The sequence below is a fragment of the Canis aureus genome, chromosome 10 (genome assembly GCF_053574225.1).
Source record: "Canis aureus isolate CA01 chromosome 10, VMU_Caureus_v.1.0, whole genome shotgun sequence".
Lineage (NCBI taxonomy): Eukaryota > Metazoa > Chordata > Mammalia > Carnivora > Canidae > Canis > Canis aureus.
In genome coordinates this window covers 37,268,244-37,286,752 of record NC_135620.1, presented here as the reverse complement: position 1 = coordinate 37,286,752, position 18,509 = coordinate 37,268,244, and the positions used below count along the sequence as shown (strand labels likewise).

Sequence of the window (18,509 nt, the reverse complement as noted above, 5' to 3'; positions counted from 1 at the left end):
AATTCAGTAGAAATTAAAAAATACTCTTAAACAACCAATGGGTCAAAAAAAATCACAAGGGAAATTAGAAATTACCTTGAGACAAATGAAAATGAAAACACAACATAAGAAACTTATAGGCCATAGCAAAAGCAGTACAAAGAGGGAAGGTTACAGCTATAAATATCTACATTAAAAAAGAACAATCTCAAGTAAATAATCTTACTGTATTTACTGTATACACTAAGGAACTGGAAAAAGAAGAGCACACTACACCCAAAACAAGCAGAAGGAAGAAAACAATCAAAACTAATCCAAGAAAAAATAAAATATCTGAATAGTAATGGTTTATTGGTATATTGATATAATGGTAAGGAGACTGAACCAGTAACTAAAAACCTCTGAACAGGGACACCTGGGTGGCTCAGCAGTTGAGCATCTATCTGCCTTTGGCCCAGAGCATGATCCTGGAGTCTCGGGATTGAGTCCCGCATTGGGCTCCCTCCATGGAGCCTGCTTCTCTCTCTGCCTAGGTCTCTGCCTCTCATGAATAAATAAATAAAATCTTAAAAACAAAAACAAAAACAAAAACAAAACACTCTTAACAAAGAAAAGCTCAGGACTAGATAGTTTCACTGGTGAACTGTACCAATCAAAGAAGAATTAATTAACATCAATCCTCGTCAACATCTTCCAAAAAGCCTGAAAGAGAGAATACTTTTTATTTTTATTTTTTTAAAGGTAAGCTCTAAGCCCAGTGTGGGGCCTGAATTCAGGACTCTGAGATCAAGAGCCCCATGCTCTACCAACTAAACCAGCCAGGCACCCTGAGGAAATACTTCTTAACTCATTCAATAAAATCAACATACTCTTACAACAAAACCAGACAAAGATGCTACAAGAAAACTACAGGCCAATATCTTTTATGAAGATTAACTGCAAAACTCCCTAACAAAATACTAGCAAACCAAATTCAGTAGCATATGAAAAGGATTATCACAACCAAGTGGCATTTATCCTCAGGATGCAAGAGCAGTTTAACACATACAAATCAGTCAATGTAAATACCACATTAACAGAAAGATGGAAAAAACCCACATTATTATTTCAACTGAATTGCAGAAAAAGTATGAGGAAATCCAATCTCCCTTCACAATAAAAGCACTAAATAAAATAGGAACAGACGGGAACTTCCTCAACATTATGAAGGACATATGTGAAAAATCCACAGCTAAAATCATATTCAATGATGATATCAGGATGTGCACTTTTGCCATGTCTATATTCAACATAGTACTAGAAATTCTAGCTAGAACAATTAGATTTAAGAAAAAAAAGGAAGGAAGGAAGGACAGAAGGAGGAAGGAAGAAAGGAGGGAGGGAGGAAGGAAGGGTAAAAGAGAACAAACAACCACATTAGAAAGAGATAAAATTATGTTTGCAGATAACAGGCATGATATTCTATATATAAAATCCTAAAAACTCTATTAGAGCTAATAAATTTAGTAAAGTTGCAGGCTACAAAATTAACACACAAAAACCAGCTGTATTTCTATATACTAACTAGCAGTGAACAGCTCAAAAAGGATATTAAGAAAATTCCAGGGCAGCCCGGGTGGCTCAGCGGTTTGGCACTGCCTTCAGCCCAGGGCGTGATCCTAGAGACCCAGGATCGAGCCTATGTCAGGCTCCCTGCATGGAGCCTGCTTCTCCCTCTGCCTGTGTCTCTGCCTCTCTCTCTTTCTCTCTCTGTGTCTCTCATGAATAAAGAAAAAGAAAAAGAAAATTCCAGGGGTGCCTGGATGGCTCAGTCAGTTAAGCATCTGCCTTTTGGCTCAGGTCATGATGTCAGAGTCCTGAGACTGAGCTCTGTGTTGGTCTCTCTGCTCAGTGGGGAGTCTGTTTCTCCCTCTGCCCCTTCCTCCACACTTATCTGCTCTTTCTCAAAAAAAAAAAAAAAAAAAAGAAAGGAATTCCATTTAAAATAGCATCCAAAGGAATAAAATACTTAGGAATAAACTTAATAGAAATGAAAGACTTGAGGTGCCTGGCAGGTTCAGTCAGTACAGCATGCAACTCTTGACCTTGGGGTTGTGATTTTGAGCCCCACATTGGGTGTAGAATTACTTTAAAAGAATAACAAATCTTTAAAAAAAAAAAAAAGAAAGAAATGAAGACTTATACACTTAAAAACTACAAAACATTACTGAACAAAATTATTGACAACTTAAATAAATTCAAAGACATCCTGTTCATGGATTGGAAAATGTAATATTGTTCAGATTAAACACTATTCCAAAGCATACGCAGATTCAATTCAATACCTATCAAAATCTATATGGGGTTTCTTTCTTTTTTTTTTCCTTACCCAGAAATAAAATAACCCTCCTGAAATTCCTAGGCAATCTTGAAGGACCATAAATAGCCAAAACAATCCTGAAAAAGATCAAAGTTGGAAGACTCCAATTTCCCAATTTCAGAAATGACCACAAAGCTAGAATAATCAAAACAATGTGGTGCCAGGATAAGACAGACATACAGACCATTAGAATAGAACAGAGAACTCAGAAATAAATCTTATATCGTCAAGTGAATTTCAACAAAAGTGCCAAGATCATTCAAAAGGGAAAGGACAGTCTTCAACAAATGGTGCTGGGAAAACTGGATATCTACATACAAATGAATGATGTTAAACCTTTTCCTTATGCTATATATAAAAATTAACTCAAAATGGGTCAAAGACTTGAACTAAGAGCTAAAACTATAAAACTCTAAGAAGAAAATACAGAGGAAAGCTTCATTACATTGGATATGTTAAGTTTCTTAAGTATGCTACCAAAAGCACAGATAACAACCAAAAAAAAAAAAAAACAGATAAACTGAACTTGATCAAATTTTAAAACTTTTGTACATCAGAGGAAACTATCAAGAGAGTGAAAAGACAACCTGTGGAATGGGGGAAAGCATTTTAAAATCACACATATGGTAAGGATCTAGAATCCAGAATATACAAAGAACTCTTACAAATCAACAATAAAGAGACAACCCAATTAAAAAACCAGTAAAGGATCTGAATAGACATTTCTCCAAAGAAGATACACAAATTGCCAGAAAGCACATTAAAAGATGCTTAACATCACTTACCATCTGGGAAATACAAATTGAAACCATAATGAAATACCACTTTATGCCAACTAGGAGGACTATTCTCAATAAACAGAAAAATCACAAATGTTGAAGAGGATGTGGAGGAATTGGAACCTTTGTGCACTGCTGGTGGGAATGTTAAATGATGCAACTGCTGTGGAAAACAGTTTGGTGATTCCTCAAAATATAAAACCTAGAATTATCATATGACTAAGCAATTGCACTCCCAGGTATATACTGAAAAGAAACGAAAATGGACTCCAACAGATACCTGTATACTGGTGTTCATAGCAGCATTATTTGTAGTATTCAAAACTGGAAGTAAGCCAAATGTCCATCAGAAGATGAATAAACAAAATGTGGTATATTCATACAATAGAGTATTATTTGGTCAGAAAAGGGAATGAGGGATCCCTGGGTGGCGCAGCGGTTTAGCGCTTGCCTTTGGCCCAGGGCGTGATCCTGGAGACCCGGGATCGAATCCCACGTCGGGCTCCCGGTGCATGGAGCCTGCTTCTCCCTCTGCCTGTGTCTCTGCCTCTCTCTCTGTGTGACTATCATAAATAGATAAAAATTTTTTAAAAAGACCTATAAAAAAAAAAAAGAGGCAATGAAGTCTTGATACATACTCCACACAGGTAAACCTTTAAAATATTATACTAAATAAAATAAGCTGAAGACAAAAGGACAAATACTGCATGATTCCATGTATATAAGGTATCTAAAACAGGCAAATTCACAGAGACAGAAAGTAGAATAAAGGTTAACAAGGGCTGAGGAAAAAGAAAATGGGCAGTTATTTACTCAGAATAGAATTTGAGATGATGAAAATTTCTGGAAACAGTGAATGGATACATGACATAATGAATGTACTTAATGTCACTTAAACTGAATATTTAAAATAGTAAATTTGGTTATGTAAGTTTTACCACAATAAAAAAACAAGTAGGAGACAATAGATGTCTTTATGTACTATCAGGTGCCCAACACAGCATCTGACATGCAGTGGGTCCTCAAGAGTAAGAACTGAATGAGTCCATCATGTCTCCTAACACTTAATTCCTCATTACTCATCATCTTAAATTTTTCTGAGGATTTGTGTGAGATGATGGATTAAGAAAGAATGTGGTTAAACTAAAATCAGGGGCACCTGGGTGGCTCAATGGTTGAGCATCTGTCTTTGGCTCAGGTCCTGATCCTGGAATCCTGGGATTGAGTCCTGATCGGGCTTCCCACAGGGAGCCTGCTTCTCGCTCTGCCTGTGTCTCTGCCTCTGTCTATGTGTCTCTCATGAATAAATATATGGAATCTTTAAAAAATAAAAACAATAAAAAATAAAAATAAAGTAAAATCAGGAGCAGAACAAAGTACCAGCAATATGGAGATTAAAAGGCATGAATTTAGCCAAATTCAGAGCAAAATCAAACTAAAAGAAAAATAAAGGTAGAGATCTGAAAAGAGTCTAATGTGCCATCACTTGAATTCTGCGGGTCTTTTTCTCCTACCAGTTCCCAGTCCTACTGAGGTTTCTAAAAGTTTGTTTTCAACTAAGCATTTCCAATATAAAGCTACCATACAAAAAAAAAAAAAGAAAAAGCTACCATACATAGTCATCACTAACACCCAAAGACAGAGTGCTCATTGTTTCATGGGAAGAACAGAGAAAGGGCAGCCCCAGGGGTGCAGCGGTTTAGCGCCGCCTGCAGCCCAGGGCGTGATGCTGAAGACCCTGGATCAAGTCCCACGTCAGGCTCTCTGTATGATGCCTGCTTCTCCCTCTGCCTGTGTCTCTGCCGCTCTCTGTCTCTATGAAAATAAATAAATAAAATCTTAAAAAAAAAAAAAAAAAGGGAAGAACAGATAAAGATGAGATTCTTACCATCTCGTAAGCAAATGTTTCTTGTCTACAAACCCGATCTATGGTTATAGTTTCCTCCCGCTGTTCCAGAAGCCTCTTTCTAACCCTGTTAGAGGAACAAGAAAGATCAAACTTCAATACCTTTACTGGGTCTTCCAAGATTTCTCTAACACTTTAACTTTTATTTTGGAAAAAAAATTTTATTTTATTTTATTTTGGAAAAAAAATTTTTTAAGAGAGAGAGAATCCCAAGCAGACTCCATGCTCAGCATGGATCCCCATGTGGGGTTTGATCTCATAACCTGAGATCATGACCTGAGCCAAAATCAAGTCAGATGCTTAACTGACTAAGCCACCCGGGCATCCCTTGAACTAATTTTAGACTTAACGCTAAAAGAAGCTGTAAAAATAGTACAAAGAGTACCCTTCTCTCACCCAGTTTTCCCTGTGTTAACCCCTTACAGGATCCTAATTATCAAGATCAGAAAATTGCATTAATACAGTATTAGTATCTCTAAGTCTTTATTGAATTTCACAAGTTTTATTTTTTGTTAAGATTTTATTTGAGTGACAGTAAGAGTGAGAAAGAAAGAGAGAAAAGAGAGAAAGAGAGAGAGAGAGAGAGAGAGCATGAACATGAACAGGGGGGAAGGGAAGAGAGGGAGAAGCAGACTTCCCAATGAGCACGGAGCCCAATTCAGGATTTGATACTTGAGCCAAAGGCAGACACTTAACAGACTGAGCCACCCAGGTGCCCCTTCACAAGTTTTTAAATATAATCCTTTTTTTCTGCCCCAGGATCCTCTGCAGGGCACTATACTACATGTGTTTCTCCTTTCCCTCTTTCCCTCCATTCATCTGCAATTCTGCAGTTTTCTTTCATCAACTTGACACTTCTAAAGAGCTCTATTTCGTTATTTTATAGAAAGTCCTTGAATTTGCACAGACTGCCATTTCCTTACCGATTGGAGTAATGCTAGCACTGTGGGCAAGAATACTGCAAGAATGTTGTCCTCAGTGTGCCACACCAAGAGGTTCATGATGTTAATATTAATATGTCTTACTACTGGTGATACTTACTTTGGTTAAGCTTCTGTCTGCCAGATTCCTATTTTCTTTTCCTTTGTACTCAATAAGTATTTAGGGGGAGATCCTTTGAAACCAGGCAAACCTCAGTTCTCCTCAAACTTTTACCTGGGAATTTTAGCATTCAAAAGTAGATTCTGTCTGTGATGTTTATTGCCATGGAATATGCCCACTGGTGATTCTCTATTTCCCCCCTCCTACGTTTATTCATTGGTATTATGAGGAAGACCTAACTTTCTCATCCTACCTGTTTGATCATTTATATTAATATGAACTCATTTATCTCATTCTAGAGGTTACAATCTAATACTATCATTATTTTATTGATCAAACTGTTCTACCTGTGGCTGTTAGGGGTTCCTTCAGGTTGGCTCCTGCCTTGGAAAAAAAACCCTTATCCTTTTCTTGAGCATTCCCTTGAATGCTCACCCAGTTTTCACCCACTTACACATTTTACACATTCCCTTGAATGCTCACATTTTTCACCCACTTTCTAACAGTATTAAGAAACTTAAGGCTCACCTTGCATTTCCCTAACCTCAGTCATAAAATCAACTACTAAGAGCCTCAATGAGACAGGTGTATAGAGGCCATTAGCTGAGTGCCAGGTGTTATCACTGTTATTGCAATCAGCACTTTTTCTAGACTGCTCAGTGGAAAGAAGTAGAAAACATAAATCTGTGTGTTATTCCATATGTGTACGAATATCTGCACTTCTGTATTTTTCTGTTATATACTTAAAACCATGAGTTTATACTGATCTCTTTGGAGTTTATTCTTGTGTATAGTGTCGCACTCAATTTCCACAAGCACTAGACTCTAACTGGACCTTCTCTCCTACTCCACTGGTCTACTGTCTCTTCATGTGCTAGTAGCCACTGTTTTAATTATAAAACTTTGTAGTATTTTAGTATCTGGTAAAATTAGTACATCCTCACAATTTCCTTCACACACTCCCCTCCAGGGTTTTCTTCTGATCTTTCTTGCATATATTCCATATGAACTTTATCACCAACTTGTCTAACTTTATAAAATAACCAATACATTGGGTATTTTTCCTGGGAGTGCACTTAATTTAACTTAGAAAGAAGTGACATTGAGGCACCTGAGTGGCTCAGTCAGTTAAGCGTCTGACTTTTGAAGTTTTTTTATTTTTTATTTTTTATTTATGATAGTCACAGAGAGAGAGAGAGAGGCAGAGACACAGGCAGAGGGAGAAGCAGGCTCCATGCACCGGGAGCCGGACGTGGGATTCGATCCTGGGTCTCCAGGATCGCGCCCTGGGCCAAAGGCAGGCGCCAAACCGCTGCACCACCCAGGGATCCCAGCGTCTGACTTTTGATTCCGGCTCAGGTCATGATCTCAGGATCATGATATCGGGCCCTGTGTCAGACTCTGTGCTCATCAGCGAGTCTAATTCTCTCCCTCCTCTCCCTTTTCTTCTCCTTTTCCCGCTGCTCTCCCTAAAATAAATAAATCTTAAAAAAATAAAAATAAAAAAGAACTGACATCATAGTAATTTTTAGGATTCCTATTCAAGAAGAGAAGACATCTTTCAATGTTATCAAGTCTTTTTCCAAGTTTTCCCAGAGTGTTTTAAAATTGTCCCTAAGTTTTACACATTTCTTGTTAAATTCATTCCTAAGTATTTAATCATCTTTTTGACCATCATAAATGGGATTTTTCTCTACCAATATGTCCTCTAATTGTTTAGTTCATATATATTAAGCCTATTTTTTAATATGTATCAATTCTGTATCCTGCTCATACACTGAATTCTGGTTTTTCTTGTTTCTTGGTCTGTTTTATTTTTTATTTTTTTTTAATTTTTATTTATTTATGACAGTCACACACACAGAGAGAGAGAGGCAGAGACATAGGCAGAGGGAGAAGCAGGCTCCATGCACTGGGAGCCCGACGTGGGATTCAATCCCGGGTCTCCAGGATCGCGCCCTGGGCCAAAGGCAGGCGCTAAACCGCTGCGCCACCCAGGGATCCCTCTTGGTCTGTTTTAGCATTTATTTCCTTGGAATTCTTCAGGTATACTATCATACTATTGGGAGACAGAGATAGTTTTTCTTCTTTATGTACTCTTATCTAATATTTCAATTTTTTCATTATAACAATATTTGTTATGGTTATGTCATCAAAGATTATGACTTGCTGAAAGCTCAAATGTCAACATTTTTTATCAATAAAGTGCTCATCTGAAGTATATACTTTTTCTAGACATTAAACTGCTACATACTTAATAGACTATAATATAAACACTACTTTTATAGGCACTGGGAAACCAAAATTCATCTGACTCGCTTTATTGCAATATTTGCTTTATTGCGGTGGTCTGGAACTGCCCCCCAAAATCTCCAAGGTATGCCTGTATTTAATGAGTTTTCAAATTTCCAGAGAGAATGGTCTGATTTTTTTTTTTTTTAAAGACTTATTTACTTAAGAAAGAGAGAGAGCACACACACACAAGCCAGGGAAGCATAGAGAGAAAGGGAATCTCAAGCAGACTACCAGCTGAGTGCAAGGCCCACATGGAGCCTGATCTCACAACCCTGAGATTATGACCTGATCTAGAAACCTAGAGTTGTACACCCAACTGACCAAGCCATTCAGGTGCCCCTAGAATGCAGATTTTTGTTTTTGTTAGTAAACTCTAGTTTTATTATGTTATGATCACAGAGTGTTGTTTATAGTATTTTTACTTTATGGATGCTACAGATGTTCTTTGTGACCTAATACACAATCACCTTTTGTGGTTGTGCCATGTATTCTCTAGTATCAGGGTATAAATTTTAAGTGTATAGATTTCCATAAGACAAAGCCTATTGATTATGTTGTTTAGAACTTTTCTCTCTTATTTTTTTACCATTTGTTATTAAACTGCCCTATTAGTGCATTCCTAGCTATGTATCTTGCACCTCCTAATACACTGTATTATTTTGCATGTGTGTGTACAGACATCTATATGTGAATATATGCATATATATATATTCCTAAGTATTCTCTATTAATTGGAGTTTGTGTCTTTTAGCATTTAAAAAGTGACCTTTGTTACATTTAATGTTTTAGGGCTTTCACTGAGCTTTTAAAAAAATCCTGCTCAATTGTTGCCTTCTTTGTATGTTACTTTTACAAAGTTAATGCCATTCTAATTCTTTCACTTTTGTATATTATGTGTTCTTTTTGCTATTGCCTTGATCTTTATCTCTGAAACCTAATAGTTTTATTAGGTTATGTCTCAGAATTGGTATTTTTCGGTTAATTTTCTCAGATATCCAGTGAGCCCTTTTAATTTGTAGATTAAGATTTTTTTTTCCAATCTGGAAATTTTTTTAGATTATATTAAGTATTAGTTTTGTTCAATTGCTTTGTTTTCCTGCTTTAAGAACTCATGAAGATATTTTTGTCTTGTTTTTCTTTTTTTTTTTTAATTTTTATTTATTTATGATAGTCACAGAGAGAGAGAGAGAGAGAGAGGGGCAGAGACATAGGCAGAGGGAGAAGCAGGCTCCATGCACCAGGAGCCCGACGTGGGATTCGATCCCGGGTCTCCAGGATTGCGCCCTGGGCCAAAGGCAGGTGCTAAACCGCTGCGCCACCCAGAGATCCCTTGTCTTGTTTTTCAATCTCACTACATTCAGTTTCTTTATATCATTTGCATTCTCTTGACTATATTCTTATCTTTCATTGACTCTTATTAAATTCCATTTGCATCTACTCTGCATTAGTTATCTCATAATTCATTTGAGATAATTTTCCTTTTTCTTCCATTTTCTGAGTTCTATCATTTTTCTCCATTCCTCCTCTTCCTCATCATTTCTGTTGTTAGTTTCAAAGTTTCAGATCCAAAGTGTTTTTCTATCTTCAAATCCTTGTTTTAATATATTCAATTTTGTTTGGAATGCAGACTTACAGTTTTCTTGTTTCCTAGTTATTTCCTGGGAGAATGAGAGAGCTTTCCTCAGTTGATTTGTATAAACAGTTCTTTCCTCATTTTCTACAAATTCCTTATGGATTTTATTTCTTCTTATACATTCTGTGATACTTATGGTAGGTTTCTAAGAATCCTAGTTTAAAGGTACTCTCTTCTGTCATTCTAATGAAGCCCAGGTAAATTAGTGTTTTTTTGTTTGTTTTTTGTTTTGGTGGTAAGATTAGGAGTCCTTCAGTTCTACGGTTCTTTTTCTTGCAGGACTCTAAGGTTTCCTTTTCATATCCTTTAAATGGTGCATGAAGCAGTGCTCTGTTAACCAGCAAAGTGAGAGGATGGGCAGAGAAAATGCAATTACTATTGTATTAAAGTAATGCTGCTGAAGCTTTTGGGATGAAAGATAATGTTCAGTAGTAACCATGTAGTAGCAATTTCTCCTATTCCTAGGAATTAAAATCTTTAAGCAGTTTAAAAATTTCAGAGGGAACCCTGGGTGGCGCAGCGGGTTTAGCGCCTGCCTTTGGCCCAGGGCGCGATCCTGGAGACCCGGGATCGAATCCCACGTTGGGCTCCCGGTGCATGGAGCCTGCTTCTTCCTCTGCCTATGTCTCTGCCTCTCTCTCTCTCTGTGACTATCATAAATAATAAATAAATAAATAAAATAAAGTTTAAAAAAAAATAAAAATAAAAATAAAAATAAAAATAAATAAATAAAAATTTCAGAACTGCAGATGACAAGTTATTTAGCTTGGTATGGATTAAAGACAGCATGTATCAAAGGAGAATCAATCTCTTCCAAGTGTCTTTTGTCTTTCTTACAGGCATAAAATGAGTCCAGCAGCAACTATATTAGACAGGGGGAGGAAAGTGCTACAAGTGTATTTACTTTATACCATAATATAGGGGTCATGTATTTAGATTTTGTTTTTATTTTTAAGTTATTGGTGGAGAGAAGAAAGGAAGGTTTAGAGAAAGCATAGAGATACAGATTTTAGCTTTTGGCACAAGCCTAATAATTTACTTGCAGTACTGTTAAGAATAATATTAGTCATTTAAAAAATATTATCATAAATGTGATAAGTATTTCAATAGGGAAGTATAGAGGTCCACATGAGCATAAAACAGGATCTAATGGGAGCCCACAGCCCTCGAGTCCTTGAAGGATAGCAGAAGTCAGCAAGACCAGAAGGATGAGGAGGAGTGAGTTCTAGGCAAAGGCCTAGAGTTAGTGCACATTCTAGGAACTGAAAATTATAGTGGCTGATGCAGTACAGACATAGAGCTGTCTGTACAGATCCATTCTATAGAGGCCCTTGTGAGCCACTGAATAACTCAGAATTTTTGCCTAAGAGCCAGTGAAAGGTTTTAAGAGGGATACAACCAGATATGCATTTTAGAAATCTCCAACTCATTAATCAACAATAGTCAAAAAGCACCAATAGAGGCAAAAGACTATAGCAGGCTAAGGGCAATACATAGATGAAGGAGTTTGGACTTTCGACGAGCCTTCAAAAACTTAAATATTACAAGAAGAGTTCTGGACATTATAAGTGAATCTATTTTCTAAGGGAGGAAAATGGGTTGTAGTAATGTAGAAAGGAATCTTAGGGCCTCAAATATGGAGTTTTGATGGGAAAAGGCTAAGCCATTTGAAACAGAAAGTGGCTAAAAATAAATCTGGAAATACAGATTTGGACTATAGATGGAGGGCTTCATATGTCCAGGAGAGGTACAGCCATTGGGAATTTCTCAAATGCAAATGAGCATGCTCAGGTAGTAGCATGATAAATAAATCAGAAGAAGAAAACACTGGACTAGGAGAAATGGGAGGCTTTCCTAGTGCTCCAAGTATCACTAACGGAAACATTAGCAGTGGGGATAAGGGAAACAGATTTGGCCGCTATTATAAAAGAAACCAAGGTGGAGGTGAAATGCTTAAATTTTCGAGGGTGACAACAGAAAGGGTAGAAACAAGGATTATAAAAAGATAAGGTTAAGGTGGTGTGAAGTAAGTGGGCTACAAACTGGAAATTATAAATGTCACCATCAGACACACATTTTCTCGATAATACTATAGCACAGTACAGTGTTTCTCAAAGAGTGACTGGCAGACCAACACTGATCTGAGAGCTATTTGTTATTCCATCAGTACAGACAATGGGAGTAAGCATTTAGAAACATTCACAGCAATATAAATTAATGAGTAGTAATTTTACTATAAAATTTAATGATAAAATTTAATTACAAGTAAATGATTTCAATAAAGTTGTATGATACAAAATTAATTTACAGAAACTGACTGCATTTCTATACACTAATAATAAAGTAGCAGACAAAAATTTTTTTTTTTTAAATTTCATTTACGGGACGCCTGGGTGGCTCAGCAGTTGGGCATCTGCCTTCGGCTCAGGTCATGATCCTGGGATCCGGGATTGAGTCCCGCATCGGGCTCCCTGTGAGGAGCTTGCTTCTCCCCCCTCTGCCTATGTCTTTGCCTTTCTCTCTCAGTCTGTGTGTCTCATGAATAAATAAATAAATCTTTTTTAAAAAATTCACTTACAATTGCACCCTAAGAATAAAATACCAAAGAATAAACTCAACTAAGGAGATGCAAGACTTGCCCTCTGAAAACTGTAAAATACTGATGAAAGAAACAAGACAATGCAAATGGACAGATACTGCATGCTCATGGATTGGAAGATATTGGTAAAATATCCTCACTACCCAAAACAACTGACAGATTCAAGGCAATTCCTATTAAAATACTAACAGCATTTTTCACAGAACTAGAACAATATAAACATTTTTATGAAACCACAAAAGACCCTAAGAGTTACAGCAATCTTGAGAAAGAACAAAGCTGGATGTATTACAATCCCAGATTTCAAAATATACTACAAAACTGTAGTAATCAAAGAGTATGATACTGGCATAAAAACAAACATACAGGCCAACAGAACAGAACAGAGCGCCCAGAAATAAACCCACAGTGTCAATTAATAATCAAATAAAGCCACATAGTCAATTAATCTATGAAGGAGGCAAGAATATACCAGGGGGAAAAGCCAGTCTTTTGAACAAATGATGTGGGGAAAACTGAACAGCTACATGCAAAGGAATCAAACTGAACCACTATCTCACATCACACAAAAATAAACTCAATAATGGATTAAAGACCTAAATGTGAGACCTGAAACCATAAAACTCCTAGAAGGCAATATACGCAATAATTTCTTACACAACAGTCAAAGCAGTATTTTTGTAGATGTCTCCTCAGCCAAGAGAAACAAGTCAAACAGAATAAACTATTAGAACTATATAAAAACAATAAGTTTTTGCATGGCAACAAAAATCATTAAAAAAAAAAAAAGCAAACTACTAAAAGGGAGAAGATATTTCTAAATGATATATCCAATAAAGTGTTAATATCCAAAATAAAGAACTTATACAACTCAACAGCAAAACCCCCCAAATAATCCAATTAAAAAAGGCAGAGGGCCTGAATAGACATTTCTCCAAAGAAATCCACATGGTCAACAGACATTTGAAAAGATGCTCAGAATGCCTGGATGGCTCAGGGCGTGATCCCAGGGTCCTGGAATGGTGTTCCACATTGGGCTCCCCATAGGAAGCTTGCTTCTCCCTTTGCCTATGTCTCTGCCTCTCTCTGTGGGTCTCTCGTGAATAAATGAATAAAAAAATCTTTAAAAAAAGAAAGAAAGAAAAGAAAAGATGCTCAGCATCACTAATCATCAGGGAAATATCATCTGACACCAGTCAGAATGGCTAGAATCAAAAAGGGATGCCTGGGTGGCTCAGCAGCTGGGCATCTGCCTTCGGCTCAGGGCATGATCCTGGGGTCCCGGGATTGAGTTCCACATCAGGCTTCCTACATGGAGCCTGCTTCTTCCTTTGCCTATGTCTCTGCCTCTCTCCTCTCTCTCTGTGTTTCTCATGAATAAATAAATAAAAGCTTTAAAAACAAACAAACAAACAAACAAAGAATAACAAGTGTTGGTGAGATGTAGAGAAAAAGGAATCCTCATGCACTATTGGTAGGAATTTACCTGGTGGCGCCACTGTGGAAAACAGTATGAAGGCTCTTGAAAAAAATAAAAATATAAATACCATATGACCCAGTAATTCCACAACTAGGTAGTCACCCAAAGAAAAAAACACTGCTTCCAAAAGATACATGCATCCCTATGTTTACTATGGCATTACTTAAAATAGCTAGGATATGGAAGCAACCCAAGTGTCCATGGATAGATCAATGGATAAAGAGGTATATAATGGAATATTACTCATCCATAAAAAAGAATGACAGCTTGCCATTTGCAATAACATGAATGGACCTAGAGGGTATTATGCTAAGTGAAACAATTCAAATAGAGAAAGACAAATACTATATAATTTCACTGATAGTGGAATATAAAAAGCCAAACAAATACAGAGAACAAACTGACAGCTGCCAGGAAAAGTGGGGAGGGGGACAAAATGGGTGAAGGAGAGTAACAGGTACAGGCTTCCAATTGTGAAATAAATAAATCATAGGGATAGAGGGACAGCATAGAGAATAAGGTCAATGGTAATGTAATCAGTATTATTACTAGCCTGTGTGGTAACAGATGGTTGCTACACTTGTGGTGAGCATAGAACATATAGAGCTGCCAAATGGCTACGCCGTACATCTGAAACCAATGAAGCATTGTATGTTAACTATACTTCAATAAACCCAAATTCAAGGGGCACCTGGATGGCTCAGTTCATTGAGCATCCAACTCTTGATTTTGGCTCAGATCATGATCTCAGGGTTTTGGGGGGAAAAGTCATCTTAAATAAAATCTCTGTAATCTTCAAAAGATAATAGTAATAATAACCTTTGTTCTTAAAAAAAGGACTTTTGTGTTTGTCTTTTAATTCCATTTTCCCAGTAATTAACTAGTATCCTCTTTTACAAAAATATGGATCTGTCAAAAATTAGAAACTGAAAACAAAAGTCTGAAAAATTATCAGTTTTCACCTTGCACTGGAATCTAAGTAGATCAACTGTACCTTTGTAAACACACATTTAAAAATAAACACACAAAAAAAAATAAAATAAAAATAAACAAAATATATAAAAATAAACACAAATCTGAATACAGAATGGACATTAGAAGTTATGTATTTACTGCTAATTTCCTTTAGGTGCAATAATACCACTCTGCTTATGTAAGAGAATAATACTTAGGGGAGCTATATGCTGACGTATTTAGGTCTGAAACTTACTGAATGGTTCAGCAATAGAAAAAGACTTGCAGCAGGTATCTCACACAGAGCAAAAGCAAATTCAGCCAAATGTTAACAATGATTGGATTTAGGGGGTGGGGTGATAACAATAAGTACTCTTGTGAATAACATAACGTTGAAAGATGTCTTAAATAAGTACCACACAATAAAAGTCAAGTCTTCCATACCCCAAAGTCACTAGGTCAGTATTCTCCGGGACGACATCCGGATCCTCGCCCTCCTCAAGGCACTTCAGTTTATCAACGCTGAAATACAAACAAAAAAGGAAAAACAATCATCCATCTTGTCCACAACGATCAGGGTTGTGTCCTAAATACATCATTAAACAATTAAGTCAGGTGAAATCCAGCAGACGGGGTTCAGATGCGGCCAGAATTCCAGACAATGATATCTGTGCCGATAGTCTATCTACAAAGAGGATACACGGCCGATTGATGTATGGCGGCCGATACTATTAAATAGATCGTTAAAGCTTTTTTTTTTTTTTTAATATTTTCACCCTATAAAAGGCCCTTGGGGGGGATATTTTCAGTAACTGCACACCCGGAGGTCCCCATTAGGAATCACGGTTAATCAAAGGTTTTAACACTCCCCTGGTTAAATTTCCTCCCAGGCTGGCTCAGCATTACGAAGGCTCCTCCATTGTCAAAGTGTCTTTTCAATGGCAGCTACACACCGCCGTTACTCTGATCGCCCTTCTATATATTAGCAAGCACTTAAACAATTAACCGGTAGAAAAATTAATCTTTGTAGGCAGCTCTTCCGTCCCTCCGCTCCCACTTGAGAGGTTGTGCATTCCGATCACCGGACTCCTCCCGGGGTTCCAGGACAGCTGGAGCAGGCGGAACGCCTCGGAAGGGCGGTCCTTCCACCTCCGGGAGTCCGCGCACAGGCCCTCCCGAGGGGGAGTCCCAGGGGAGCGCAGGAGCAAGGCTGCATCCAGGCCGGCTCCCAGCAGCAAGAGGCCCTCCGCACCGCACTCACCCGCACACCGTCCGCAGCTCGGCCGCGGCCTCAAGGCTGCAGCCCAGATCCCGGGCCACCGCAGCATCCTCCTGGCCCCAGTCCGCGACACCGTGGCTCCCAGGCAGCGCGGATTCCTGAGGCTCCTTCAGCGACAAGTCCCCTTCCCTGCGCAACCGGCCACGCCACAGCTCCCCGAAGGCGCCCACATGGAAAGCGCGCGTGTTTAGCTCGGGAAGCTCGTACTCTGGGAAGTTGCAGCTCCCGCTGCTGGAGACCGGGTCCTGCCTGCCTCCCATTCCTCCGCACGCTCTGCCGCCCCGGGTGCCTTCAGCCATGTTCGCCCCACTCCTTTCCCTGCAAAAGCCGGGCGAGCAAGAGGCCGCGGAGCGTGATGGGACTTGTAGTTGCACGGGGCTCGGTCCGAAGAGCGGCGGGGCTGCGTGGGCGCGGCTTTCAGACACTGCATTTCCCAGCAGGCCCCGGGCCGGGCACGCCCCCGGGCGCGGTACCGCGAGCTTCCGCGCGAAGGGCTGAGCGCATTGTTCTCCGCTCGCGGCGCTGCGGCGAGCGGTCGGCTGAGCTTGGTCTCCCGGTACCGTGTGTCGCGTTCCCGTCCCCCACCGTCCCGTGGCATCGCTCTCCGCCAGACGGGGCGGCCTCTGTGCGCCCTTCGAGCCCGTTCGTTGCGGTTGCTCGGCCCGGGATGCGGGGCTTTTCTTTGCCTCCGGGGCTCGTGCGCTGCGCTGCTGCCTCACCGTCCCAAAGCTGGAGCGACCTGCGCTGCGAGGGCGGAGACCGCGGGCACGCCCGGCCCTCCAGATCCGGGTCGTTAGAAAGTCTCCCCAACAGCTGCATCTTCTTGTGTTTATACGCATGCATTGTGCTGTACACGCTTAGAATAGTGTGTATTGAGAGGCAACTACGTATTAGATACTGTACGGTATTAACCCTAATGTGTGTTTTTAAAAATCATGACCTTCCCGGGCAAGGATTGTCATGCCCATGGTACCACTGAGGAAGGAGTTAACTATAAGGAAATAGAAGCAGGATTGGAACTGTCTAGCTTCAGGCGGAGCTTTTCCCATGGCTCGGAGACCCGAAAGGATGGAACAGGACATATAAGGAGCCTTGGTTATTTTTTATTTATTTATTTATTTATTTATTTATTTATTTATTTATTTATTTATTTATATATTATTCATACATCATATATATTTAACCCATTTACTAGTGTATTTACAGAGTTACGCAACCATCACCATAACCAATTTGAGAATATCTCAACCACTCCAAAAAAAACTCTTACCTTTGAGCTATGGCCCCCAATCCTCTCAACTCTTCCAGCCCTAACCCAACCGCTTCTCTTAGTCTCTGTAGATTTAAGATTTACAAGTCGATTTAGTATAAGTGTTAGATTTATCTGGTCTTTTGTGATTAGCTTCTTTCATTTAGCATAACGTCTTCAGGGTTTATCTATACTTTGCTTGTACCTACTTCATTTCCTTTTATGGCTGAATAAAATTACATTGTGTGATATACCATATTCTGTTTGTTCATCAAGAAGTTGATTCTATTTTTTGGCTATTATGAATAATGCTACTATGAACATTCATGTGCAAGTGTTTTGTCCAGACATATATTTTCATTTGTTTAATATATATATATGGTAACTATGTTAAGCCATGTGTAGAATTGCCCTTTCCGACAGTGGCTGCCCCATTTTACACTCCCACCACAATCCTATGCGGATTCAGATTTCTCCACATCTTTGTTATTATCTGATTATAGCCATCCTAGTGGTTGTGAAGTAAAACCCTCATGGTTTTGACTTGCATATCATACCTAGTGATACTGAGCATCTTAGCTTACTGACCATTTGTATATCTTTCTTGGAGGAATGTCTAACCAAGTCCTTTGCCCATTTTTAATTAGGTCATATGACTTTTTATAGGCATTCTGGTATTTATCAATATATTATTGTAGGAAACATCTGTTGTTTTTGTCTGCCTCTATTCCTGTTTCTTAGAACTGACCGCTACTCCTTTTGGTCCTCTTAGGGCTGCCAATCATAGAATCCTTCCCACTCCGCCATAGTGATTGGTTTAAGGATGAGTAACTAGATTCAATTAGAACCAAGCAGAATCCTCCTCTGGGGATTTATCTATAAACTAAGAAACTCTTCTTCCATTCTGAGGACCTAAGGATGTGCCCCACATAGCCTGTGTCGGCCAGTGGAAGAGT

General features: G+C 38.8%; 1 protein-coding gene across 5 annotated transcripts in view; it reads right to left on the bottom strand.

Annotated features, from left to right (window-relative positions):
- The window catches only part of SNAPC3 (small nuclear RNA activating complex polypeptide 3), a 43,160-nt gene extending 26,482 nt beyond the window's left edge, over nt 1-16,678 (bottom strand). For 4 of the 5 annotated variants that reach the window (XR_013387812.1, XR_013387813.1, XR_013387814.1 and 1 more), the window contains exons 1-3: nt 16,287-16,672; nt 15,470-15,547; nt 5,006-5,090 (exon numbers count right to left, since the gene is read on the bottom strand). Coding sequence is in view for 2 of the 5 variants with exons in the window: in XM_077912026.1 (XP_077768152.1) it covers nt 5,006-5,090; nt 15,470-15,547; nt 16,287-16,603 (480 nt within the window). In the remaining 3 variants the exon portion in view is untranslated. Of the gene's footprint in view, nt 1-5,005; nt 5,091-15,469; nt 15,548-16,286 lie in introns of all 5 variants that reach the window. The other variant, XM_077912027.1, reaches the window with a different exon arrangement.
- Between the last annotated feature and the right edge of the window lie 1,831 nt (nt 16,679-18,509).